Source organism: Leopardus geoffroyi, chromosome B1 (assembly GCF_018350155.1).
Source record: "Leopardus geoffroyi isolate Oge1 chromosome B1, O.geoffroyi_Oge1_pat1.0, whole genome shotgun sequence".
NCBI classification, from domain to species: domain Eukaryota; kingdom Metazoa; phylum Chordata; class Mammalia; order Carnivora; family Felidae; genus Leopardus; species Leopardus geoffroyi.
In genome coordinates, this window is record NC_059327.1 from 76,089,234 (window position 1) to 76,101,777 (window position 12,544).

At 39.2% G+C, this 12,544-nt stretch overlaps 1 protein-coding gene across 5 annotated transcripts in view; it reads left to right on the top strand.

The window, feature by feature from the left end:
- SH3D19 (SH3 domain containing 19) overlaps positions 1 to 12,544 on the top strand; it is a 185,038-nt gene that overhangs the window by 139,210 nt on the left and 33,284 nt on the right. For all 5 annotated transcript variants that reach the window (XM_045465841.1, XM_045465852.1, XM_045465848.1 and 2 more), the window contains one exon: positions 8,153 to 8,260. In XM_045465841.1, coding sequence (XP_045321797.1) covers positions 8,153 to 8,260 — 108 coding nt within the window. The remainder of the gene's footprint in view (positions 1 to 8,152; positions 8,261 to 12,544) is intronic.

Consider the following 12,544-nt stretch of genomic DNA (forward strand, 5'->3'; position numbering starts at 1 on the left):
AAGCTCTGTGATTCAAAACCAAATTCTGCACAGCACAAGTGTATTTTAAGTGATAACAAACATATTTATTAAATATTTATCCTGCACACATTAAACTGGCTATAGCTTGCGTCTTGTCTATAAGGGGTAGAAGGAAAGATGTTAGAATATATTAAGATTCGGCAATGTTCCAAACCCTGTGGTAGATACCCAGACATACATCATTTAATTTCATACTTGTAGTAAACCTCTGCAAGGGATTGTTGTCCTCAGTTTGCAGAAGAAAATGAGACTGAGAGAAATCAATGGGTAACTTGCCCAGTGTCCTAACACTAACAGTTTTCACGGCATGATTCAAACTGTATTTCTTTTAAGTTTTATTTGTTTATTTTGAGAGAGAAAGCACACACAAGAACAGGGGAGGGGCAAAGAGAAAGGGAGAGAGAATCCCAAGCAGGCTCCATGCTGTCAGCACAGAGCCTGATGTGAGGCTCGATCTCACGAACCATGAAATTATGACCTGAGCCAAGATTAAGAATCAGATGCTTAACCAACTAAAATGCCCACGTGCCCCAAAACTCCATCTTTTTATTCTAGATCTAGTATATTTTTCATTACATTATGTTGCTACCCAACAATTTCATGAATCATTACACCAGGGAACACTTTGAAAACTTTTCAAGTCTTTGTTATGTCATTTTCTTACTTAAACCTTTTTGGTGTTACAAAGTTCAGGGTGGGACAAGGATGGGTAAATCCAACAACAGCAAGCTGAGAAGAGGTGGAAATGGTACAAGCCAAAGAAATACCACCTTTTGTAGAAACCACTAGATTCTGTGGAGATGGCAACTTGGTTAATAACTGCTGAAAATGTATTCCATGTCATTAAACAGATAATTATAGTCATCTTCAAAAAGGTCAACCATATACATTCCACATGAATATAGTCTCATGCTTCATACTCAGCCTTTTCTGTTTCTTGATTTCTCCTGCTTCACTGCACAACATTTAATTATTTAGGCAGTCTTTCAGCAAAATGTGTAATTTGTTTGCCCTCCCTGACTTTAACCATTGCTCTCAACTGTGGAGTTGTACTGAACATTTACTTTCTCTTCTTTCTAACCTGCACATCCCATAGTAACTCCATCATATCCCCGGCCTTCCCTAGAGAATCCTAGAGATCATCTTTGAGTCTTCCTACCTGTCACCCAGTGGCTGTTTGTTTGGACTTGGAGTGAGACGGGCCAGAGTCTACCACTTAATTGCTGTGTGACTTTGGGCAATTTACTTGACCCCACAGTGCCTCGGTTTCCTCATCTATAAAACGAGGTAATAATAACTCCTCATGGAGGTAATGCAAGGATTAAATGTGATTATGCAGGGAAGCCCTGTCCCAGTGTCTGAAACATGGGAAGTGCCCATTAAGTAGTAGTTATTATTGTTACTTCTTGCCCTTAACATCCGATTAGTTACCAACTCCTGCTGGCTGGTTTAGCCTTCTAAGTGGTTCTTGAGTCTTCCTCTCATTTTCATCCCCCCTCTGCTGCCCCACATTAGGACTCTGGCCAGATTACTGCAGTGGCCTCCTAAATTGAGCCCCTGCTTCTGTGTCAAACCTATCATCCTCCATATCATGGCTTCCCAAGGGATTTTTTTCTAGAGTGTTCATTGGACCTCGTTGCTTCCCTGCTTACTGTCCTCCAGAGGCCTTTAGGATCACCTATGAATTCCTCAACATGCGGAGAGATTTTTGTTTGTGTATTGATTTGGGGCTTTGTGACTTTTTGATGGTATATCAATAGCATTGTCTTTGTAAATAAAGGATTATGGTCTCTTTGTGAAACCTTACTCAATCATCCTGGCATTAGCCAGAAACTGGGAGAGAACATGAGAAAAAGGAGAGGAACTCACAAATATGTCTTTCCTTCTTTTCTTTCCCTCAGAAATAAAGAAAATCTAATAAAGTAGTTTTCATAAAATGAGGTTGCCATATTAATCTCAGAAAATAGAGATCAGAAAATACTGGAGCTATGAAAACATTATAAAGATTAGAAAAATTATTAAAGGAAAACTCATAAAACAAGCAATTTAATATTGGATTCATTTCTTGGGTAGAATGCCTTCCAGGTTAATGTAATGGAGCTGAGAAGTATTAGCAATTCCTCTTCACACCTTTACAAATCATACCCAGTTGTCAAAAAAAAGAGGCAGAATGCCTTGCTGTCAGCTCCATTACACAGCCCAGAATAATAGTTTAGCAGCCAATTTCTGCTATTAACAGAACTCAAGGGAAGGAAATGACAGAAAAGCAAGCCAAGGATGGTGAAACTAATTATGATGACAAGCATATTATTAGAGACAGGTAATGGGCAGAAAACTACATTATCATCAGTGTTTTTCTCAGCCCAGTAATGAAGACCATGCGGATATAGGTGTAAAGGGGCCTACTTGTTTGGCAGCAGGTGTAGAATAATTGGTTTGGTGTGAGGGCCTAGAAGGAGGGCAGAATAAATACTGCAAATAAAGGTGGAGAGAAATGCCATGGACCTTCCTTAGATTTGGGTAGGAGATTTTTTCTTCTTCTTTGAGATGCTTTGCGTTTTTTTTTTTTACTGTAGAAACAAAAGCAAACTGGGTAAGAGAATTGTGGCATTGTTGTTCTTAACGCCTTCTGGGTCACAGAACTCGGAATCAGGTTATCCTGTGAATCTTTTATCTCCTTTGAAAATAGCCCCTTAACTCATGTATGCACAATTTTCAGAGCTTCAAGGGCTTATTCTTGCACCCCAATGGAGGGCTATTGCTACAGAATATTGCAAGTAACCTCCAGTGGACTGCTTAAATAAATAATGGTACATCCACAATACAGTGGAGGATTGTGTGTTAATTAAAAAGGAAGCATACCACCTATTACCTCCTACCAACCTCTAAGATATTATTATTAGGTGAAAAATGCAAGGTACAGATAGCATTCATGGTATTTTAGCTACTGTTTATTTAAAACACACACATTCACATATGTAGTTTCTTTGGAAAGATGTATAAAAAGTAACAAAGGTAGTCTTTATGAAGGAACAGGATTGGCAGGAGAGGATGGGGAACCTGGTTTTCGAACAGCGAAACATAAGCAGAATTAGGATGAAAAGCTGGGAGAGTTAGCTTTTGTCATCTTTGCCAGAGAGAGAGTGAGAGTGAGAGGGCGAGTGAGCGCTGCTTCCCATGTGATCCTCAGTCTTGTGATGAGTAGAAATTTTAAAATAATAATACATGATTTTTCTAAATTGCTGTATTATTCAAGATTTCAAATCGAAGCTAATTATTTTGAACTGCATATGTCTAAAGACAAATTCAAAAACATAGATGTATGCACAGAAAATCCTATTAAATAAAATCACTGAGGAACCATATCCAATAAACAGTTTTAATTTTTCTAGTTATCTTACAGAAAGTTTTATGGCTATTATTGCCTTTAAAGACCAACTAAAGGAACAAGAATTTTCGCTTTCCTCCCCTTATTTTTAAGTGGTTTTTGGTTTGGTTGGTTGTCAGGGCTGTTATTTCAGCTTAATCTTGTAACTTTTTTCTTGTGATTGGCTTTATCTTACTGCATTTTTTTCTGTTACAAAGTAATGTTATACTGCTATAACAAGTCAACAATGCAAACATCTAGTGAAAGAAAAAAAAATGTATCTTCCTCCAATCCATCCATATCCTCAGAGGAACCAGTGTAAACAATACTGTATGTAGCTTTCCATGTCTTTGGACATTTCAAACCAAAGCTTACAAACATGTATACATACATGTACTTTTACCTACTTTTACAAACAGTTTTACCATACTATACCCTTGTCTTTTTTTTTTTTTTTTTTTTTTTTTAAGAGCAAGAGTGAGGGGTGGGCAGAGGGAGTCAGGGAATCTTAGCAGGCTCCGTGCTCAGCACAGACCCCAACACAGGGCGCAGTCCCAAGCTGAAATCAAGAGTTGGACACTCAACCAACTAGTGGCCTGAGCCACCCTGGCGCCCCTGCCCTTTGTCATTTTTTATTTAACAGTGAGATTTATTTTTAGGTCAGTAGGTCTAACTTCTTGTTTCCTTATACCTGCCTGATATTTCTTAGTATGAGTGTATCATAGTTGATTGAACATTTCCCCTATTGATGGATGGTGCTTTTAGATTGTTGGATTTCTTTTTCCTCTACAGAAAATACTGCAGGAAACACTGTCATAAACATTGCCATTTCTACTAGTGTTTTTATTTCTGAGGAATAAATTTCCAAATGTGAGACTACTGGGTCAAAGGTTATGAACTTTAAACATTTTAATAGTACCAGTGATTCAGTTCTCTGCTTGACAATGCCTGGAGTTCCCACACATGAGATGCCATCCTTATTTTATATATTGCCCACTTAGATTTCTGTTAGAAAAAAATAACCCTGTTCATAAATGGACATAACAAGTAAACTTCATACTAGTGTAGCTAAAGAGAGATTTGCATAGCATCATCAAGATGAAAATCAGGCCTCTGGTCCCACCTTCTTATTGAAGTGATGCTATTTGTCCTCCCCACTAATCTGCACACCTTGTCTGCATTACAGCCCTGGACAGCTTGCAGACGAGAGGCAGATGCTGAGCTCACTGACTCGGTGAGCACAGCTGGGGCAGGTCATCAAACAGACCCACTCCTGCCAAATAGCCTGCAGCACTAGAACACTGAGATTTCCTTGCTCACTGTATTGAGAAAGAATTTTTTTCCAGAGACATAGTAGAATAATTTTACATGATCTGAGTGCCAATTATTAAAGAGTAGCTAGTGATATTAAAGGTAAAGACGGAGAAAGAGTAGATAACTAGGAAGGACACTTTGAATACTTTGTTATATAAATTATATCTATACTACTTCAATTTAAGTCCTTAAGGTTAAAAAAAAAAAAATCACTGGACCCTTGGATGCAGAAGATGAGGTTACATACTGTGCAGGATTTGGGGCAGGTGTCTGAGGCCAGTCCTCCAAACAGAGAGCATAATTTGGATGCCCCCTGTGATTGGCAGTGTCTTTTCCCTTTTGCCTGATGCCCCCCTTGTTCGTGCTCTCCCTCCTGGAATGTGAAAGAATGTAGGTGGTATACTGGCTCAGAATATAATATGAGTTGGGAAATAGCTGAGGTCATTCCATGCTCAAGATTTTCTTCCCCCTCCACACCCACCCAAAAAGACAACATCAACTAAAAGCCTGTACTAATAATCAACAGATTGTAGGCACCAGAAGGAGCTATTAAAGCAGAAATGGCACTTGAAAGGTAGAATACGAGTGAACATTTACAGCCTTAATCCTTTTTGTGAATTTTTGGTGCTTTTCCCAGTAGAAAACAAGAGCCCTGAGAGAATGGGATGTGACAACCAAGATAAGGGAGAGAGAGGGCAGTCAAGTCTCTGAACAAAGTCTCCACCGCTGCTGGGGGAAGAAAAGTGGGTCCTTGGAAGTCAGTGGGTTCCAACAAGGGCCTAGGAAGCAGAGTAAAAGCAATGATAGGGAGAGAGGTGAACAGAAGGGAAAGATCAGCACAAAGGAAAGATGCTATGTTTCTGTGTTCGAATAAAACGCATGCCAGGATTACATAGGGTCTTCAGATTCTCTCGTTTTAGCTAGTATTACTCAGATGAACCATTCAGGGAGTCCACATTCAGGTAATATTTGCAGTAATGGGCTTTAATACAATTGCATCTATCCCCTGTTATCCATTACTGTTTCCTAGAGACCACGTGTATATTATTGAAGTTGGAAGGACTATTAGAATATGTAAAATCCAGTTGTTGGAAAGATGACCCTAGAGAACTCCCCTCCCTCACCCCCTGCACTCCAGTTTCATGCTGCAAACTGCTTCCCTTCTGCCCACACCCAGAGTCTCTAACCGTGCTCTACGTTTTCCTTTCTCAGTAGTACTTTTCATGTAATGTGCCACGTGACCGATGTATCTATTATATTTATTGTTGATTATCTTCATCTCCCTGATGGAATGTAAGTGTCGTGAGGACAGAGTTCTTTGCTGTTCACTGAAGTATTCCCAGCACCTAGTATACTGTTTGATTCGTAGTAGGCTTCCAAGCAATATTGAGCGGACAAAGTGAAAAAGCAAATTACGAAGAAAGACATAAAGTCCTGCTTTTTTGTTTATCAAAATACCTGTGTAACAATACATGTAATATAGTAAAAAAATATACCAAATTTTAATTATTACTGAAGGGATGGGATTATAGAAGGCTTTCCATCAAATATTTCTTAATGTTTCCCATTTTTATAATAAATACTCTTTTGGAGTAAAAAATAATGCTATAACAAAATATAGAATTAAAAAATTTATTTAGACCTAAAAGGAGCTTTCTTTGTTTTGTGAGGACATAGGTTACAGTGGAAGAAAGTTACATTATTACAAGATCCTTTTTTTTCAAGTTTGATACTGTTGTGATAATCTTGAGTTGGTTTTTTGAACATAGACAAGATTGCTTCATTGTGAGCTAATAGGTTTCCACAGAGGACTCCTCTAATTTTTTTTTTGTTTTTCTCACTAGCCAATAATAATAGTTTTACCTGGCATGCCATCTCAGGGCCATTCCTAGGCGGTAGATAATAAAATGGGATTGTACTTTACCATAGTATCTTCCCACCTACCATTGTTACTGGCACATGGTAGACATCCTATATGTGAGCAAGTGGCTAGTGAGCGAGTGATGCCTTTGGTAGGATGTGTAATGGTAAGGTTGCCTGAGAGCTGCATGGAAGGGAAGGTCAAGTATCTAGGGGCGAAAGGCCTTGTTATCGTTAGCTCAGCTCTTCATGTATGTTGAAAATAGCTGCTCAGCAAAAGGTGCTTATTGAACCACAGCTCATAATAGGCAGAACATGAATGCTGTTCATCACAGGAGCTATGCTGTACATTGTTTTTATAGGGAGTATCTCCCTATAGTTAAGATTCCATAGAACAGGTGCAGAATTACAGCATATACTCATTCTGCTTCTTGGTGAGTAAAGGCAAAGGAGGCCTCAAGAGATCCTGTGTGCTACAGAGAGTATCCATTATATAGCATTTATTTTATTTTTGCTAATCTACTTATTTTTAGATTTCTCATCTTTAAAAAAATGATATGGGCATTTCCCTAAAGTACTGAAAAGCATATTTACATTAAAGAAAAAAGACGGTTTCTTTCAGTAAAAAAGTTTGGTTAATTATGTCTCTATTTAAAATACTTTCTCTAGGGGCACCTGAGTGGCTCAATCAGTTAAACATCGACTTGGCTCAGGTCATGATTTCACAGTTTGTGAGTTGGAGCCCCGCATCGGGCTCTGTGCTGACAGCTCAGACAGACCCTGGAGCCTGCTTTGGATTCTGTGTCTCCCTCTCTCTCTCTCCCCCTCCCCTGCTCACACTCTGTCTCTGTCTCTGTCTCTAAAATAAATAAACATTAAAAATTTTTAATAAAAAAATAAAAATAAAATACTTTCTCTAAACATACACTGTCAATTTTAAATGAATCCGTTAAGGTGGAGAAATGCCAAGTCCTGTATCCTTGCCCCCAAATGAAATATTTGAAGGAAGATGTCTTAATCTTATTTCAAAGATAAAACATTTTTCATTTTCCTGTTAACTGAAGTGTGGTTTTACTGAACGACTGACACTCTGCCCAGCAAAGTGTGCCAGGCACACTCTGTATCAGGCACGGTGCTAGGTAGGATGAGGGCCCTTGGTGAGCCTTGTGCCTGAGTTCTGGGACAGGCACAGGAGTGAGGTGGGGGGGGGAGAAAAGGCCTTCTTTCCTGGGGGATCTGGGAGGCTTCACGATAGGGGGAAATTGGCTCCTCGTCTCAGTTGCCCCTCATTTTCAGGCAACACTTGCGAAATAACTGTACTCCCTTGAAGGATTGCTTCTTCATAATTCAAGATTGTCCTGGATATCTCTCATCAGAGAGGAAGAAAAGCCACATGAATTATTTACAGAGCACCAAGTTATTTCCTTTCATGAGCTCCGACTTTGTGTTTGTCTCTGCAAACTGAGATTTTGTTTATCCATGAATAGTTTTCCCTGGGGCATGAAAATATGACTCTTTAATTATGAATGAGGTTTTTTGTTTGAGTCCATGTTAACTAAAACATGCAAAATAAACTGTGTTTTTCATTAGATCCCTTTCAGCTCCCCACAAAAACAGAACCAACAAAAGAACGAGCAGTTCAACCAGCACCCACCAGGAAGCCCACTGTGATTCGAATTCCAGCCAAACCGGGAAAATGTAAGCGCTAATCTGCCTTCTTTATCTGCTTCTCCAAGAGCCTGGGGAAAATATATACTAATTTATCAATGTCTACTTTTGAAATTATGTGTATTCGGCCATTTATTATTATTTATAGTCCAAGAACATTTAAAAACAAGTTATTTTTTTTCACAGTTCTTTAGACAGTTGGTACAGTAAATACGGATTTCATTTCTCTATACCATCATCTCTAGGCAGAGAGAATAGAGAGAGACTGAAACTCAGAACAATTGGAGTATCTTGTTAGTGCCTCTGGTAAAGATGGCAGGAAAGTCCGCTTGACCTTTGAACAACACAGGTGTGAACTTGTGCGGGTCCACTTGTACACAGATCTCTTACAGTACTGTCAATATTTCCTCTTTATGGTTTCCTTAACACTTTCTTTTTTCTAGCTTACTTCATTGTAAGACTACAGTATATAACAGATAAAACATAAAATCTCTGTTATTGGGCTAGTTTTTCACTAGGCTATATTAGTCGTTAAGTTTTTGGGGAGTCAACAGTTAATGTGGATTTTTGACTGCACCAGGGCGTCAGCACCTCTTAACTCCCAAGTCGTTCTCCTATGAACTCTAATTGAAACTGACAGCAAATAAAGTTGTATGTGTCTCTCTGGATACAGTATCTTATTCCAGTCAGCATAATCTAAGTGTAAGTATGCATGAGTTGTGTGAAGAGCAGTTAACCAAAAATTATAAAAACATAATAATGTATTAAACATTTTTAAAATTAGCATAACACAACATTTTTATACTGTTTTCTTCCTTGATTTTTTTACCGGCACAATAAATGAAATTTTGTATGAGCCTATATATGTACCATGAAGAAATCTAATATTTATTGTAAAAGAGAAGCCAAGAGGGCCAGGCCCATTTATTTGGGACCCTGGAGATTATTTAAAAGTGTGTGTAAAAGTATATGTATGTGCACACGCACGTGCATGGACAGTGCGTTCCAAAGCAGTTCTTGGCAATGCTTGGAGTGATCACACAGCTTTCTCCATGAGCTTCTGCTATCGTTTCATTTCATTCGGTGCATTTTCATAGACCAGATGCATCCTTGCTTTTTATCTAACAGGAGATCCTGTCCCTCCATTCCTCCTCATAGCAGATCAAATGTCCCCAGTCCTTCACCTGTAGCATCCGTGGGTTATTTTGCAAGCATACCCTGGAATGACATGAAACCCCTTTAGTTTATGGGTGTGGTTTCTCTATAAAATACTACCCAGATGGATCATACTGGTTTTGGTCTTTTGATGGTTATTAATTGATGGCTCTAAGCCAAATAGTGAAAAGATTGAACTGAGTTACTGTAAAGAATGAGGGGAAGGAAAAAGTCAAGGGTACCAAACTCTGGTGGGTCCTCGCTTCTTAGGAGGTTATGTGGTAGATTAAAAAACTGGTGGTTCATTTCTTTTGACAGCATTATATAGTCCACAAATCAGTGGGCTATAGAACTATCACAGACATTGGGTTGTTTGCCTGTTTGCCTTTACCTTGTTAAAATGTATCCTAGATTTTAACAAGTGTAGTGAAATACACTTGTTGCCTGAAGCTCATGTGGGTTTTAAGTAATACAGTTTTTATATTTGAATTTATTCTTCTGCTGTATCAGGTCCCCAAGACCCCCAGGTTTGATGATCGCTAGAGGACTCACAGGACTTAGCACATAGTTATGTTCACAGCTGTGATTTATTACAGCAAAAGTATACAAAGCAAAATCAGCAGAGGGAAACAGCACATGGGGCAAAGCCTAGAGGAAACCTGGCACAAGCTTCTGTGTGTTCTCTCCCAGAGGAATCACAAGGGCTATACTTAACTCCCCCAGGAACCAGTTGTGACAACACAGGTGAAATGTTGTCAACCAAGGAAGCTCATTAGAGACTCAATGCCCAAGGTTTTTATTGGGGGCTGGTCACATAGGCACCTCTAGCAATTTTGGCATGTTCCAAAATTCCAGATTCCCAGAAGGAAAGTAGGTATTCAGCATAAACCATATTCTTTTGTTTTATCAGTTCTGGGGATGGTGGGAACCTTCCCAAAGCCCAAGTTCCCAGATTCCAGCAAGTACCAACCTTGGAAGCATATCTTTCTGAGAATAAGCAGTCTCAGGCCTGCTATGTTCATTCTTTTCTGCATACTTATAAATTGGCTTAATAGTCCTGAAATCCTGGGGCACCTGGGTGGCTCAGTTGGTCAAGTGTCTGACTTTGGCTCAGGTCATGATCTCACAGTTCGTGAGTTCGAGCCCTGCATCAGGCTCTGTGCTGACAGCTTAGAGCCTGGAGCCTGCTTCAAATTCTGTGTCTTCCTTTCTGCTCCTCCCCCACTCATGCTCTGTCTCTCTCTCCTTCAAAAATAAATAAAAACATTAAAAAAATTTTTTTAATAAAAAATAGTCCTGAAATCCTGAAAAGGATATATATTTCTTAAAGTTTATTCATTTTGAGAGAGAGAGAGAGAGCGAGCAGGGGAGAAGCAGAGAGAGAAGGAGAGACAGAATCCCAAGCAGGCTCCACATTGTCAGCACAGAGCCTGATGCGGGGCTCAAACCCACAAGCCATGAGATCATGACCTGAGCCGAAACCAAGAGTCAGACACTTGACTGTCTGAGCCACCCACGTACCCCCTGAAAAGGATATATTGAGGAAGCACCTTTATTATTCTGACAAAGTTCCAGGAGCTGTTAGAAAGTTGGATTCCAAGTGCTGTCTGTGAGAGAACTTAAGTGCCTGTTTCTACAGCGCTGTTTCCATTTACATCAAAAACCAGCTCCCCAGAATTGTACTTACCACAGTTATTCAGCAATTCATATGTGCCTTGGTGTCGGAAGAACTTGGAATGGTCAGGCGAAGAAAGGAATAGCTTTGTGAAGCAAAACCCCTTGGCCTTCTTTGAACATGTCAGCTCTTTCCTCTTGAAATTTGTTTCTTCTGACTAGGATGTCCTTTCCCCAGGTATGTGCATGGCTCCCTCCTTCAACATTCCTTCAGGTCTTTGCTCAAATGCAACTTTTCTCATTGAGACCTCCACCGACCACATTATTTGAAATTGGAAATCTCCACCTCCCCCCCTCACATCCATACCTGATAACCCCTATGTCCTTTCCTGCCAGTAAGGCATCTCCTCTCTACTTTCATATTCTTACTGCTTTGTACCCTTAATTGTTTGTCACAGCAATACAGCATCCTAAATGATTTCAGCATCTCCTTGTAAGAATAAGAAAATTGTTCCACAGAAAAAGTCCTCAAGATGGCAACTCAGTTGAAATCTTCCTATGTGTCTTCATTTCCAGAGTAGCCCTGTCCCTCCCTAAGAATGCTTGCCTGTCTCTAAATCATTGTTTTCATAGTAGCTGGCCTGGGTATTTTCCTTCTTTTGAGAGTGTTTCCTGTCTGTAGATAAAATAGGAACCTGACAAACCATCCTCTTGTTATAGGTATTTCATGTGAAGTGAGAGCAGAGAGTGTTCATTTGAAAGAATGAAAAGAATTCCCATCTCCTTTCCGTGCCTAAATCACCATTAGCTTTAGCCTCCTTTAGTATGTTACAGTCATCCTTTCTCCAAGTGTTTTTGCACACAGATTTTAATTAGTTGCCACTAATTAAATCTGATCTTTTCCTTCTTTTTAAAATAAGCTGGGGTATTCTATCACTGAGTTAAGGATGTAGTTTGGATGTGAAGATATTGTTTGTTAAATTGAAGGCAATTAAACCCATTAATCTGGAGCTAATGAATTAGAAAACACATTCAATTATTTGGATGGGGGAGGGTTGGATACACAACCTATTAAAGAAACAGCATGCCATATTATAATGAGTACAGGCTTTTGGGTTCAAAACCCAAAATTACTAGCATTAAGACTTCAGATAGCTTATATATTTTCTTGTCAGCTTTGGTTTCTTCATCTGCAAAATTAGGATATTATCTAGCATAGTGCTAGATAGTGCATAGGACTCTCTGCAAAGGTGGAAACGTTCTAAAACTATGCTGTCTATTATGGCAACTGAACATTTCAAGTGCTAGCTATTTCAGTGTAGCTAGTGCAACTGAGGAACTGAATTTGTTTGAATATTTGAACTGAATATTTTGAAGGTTTTCAAAATTGCTGGCTGCTGTTTAATTATTTAGTATTATTTTTACTCTATACAACGTTCAGTAAAACTAACTGATGCCTGCTAAACCCATCCTTTTTCTGAAGCTTTTTGTCACTTATTTAGCTGTCCATTCTTTGTATGGATCTGTTAGGACAGCCATTTTCCT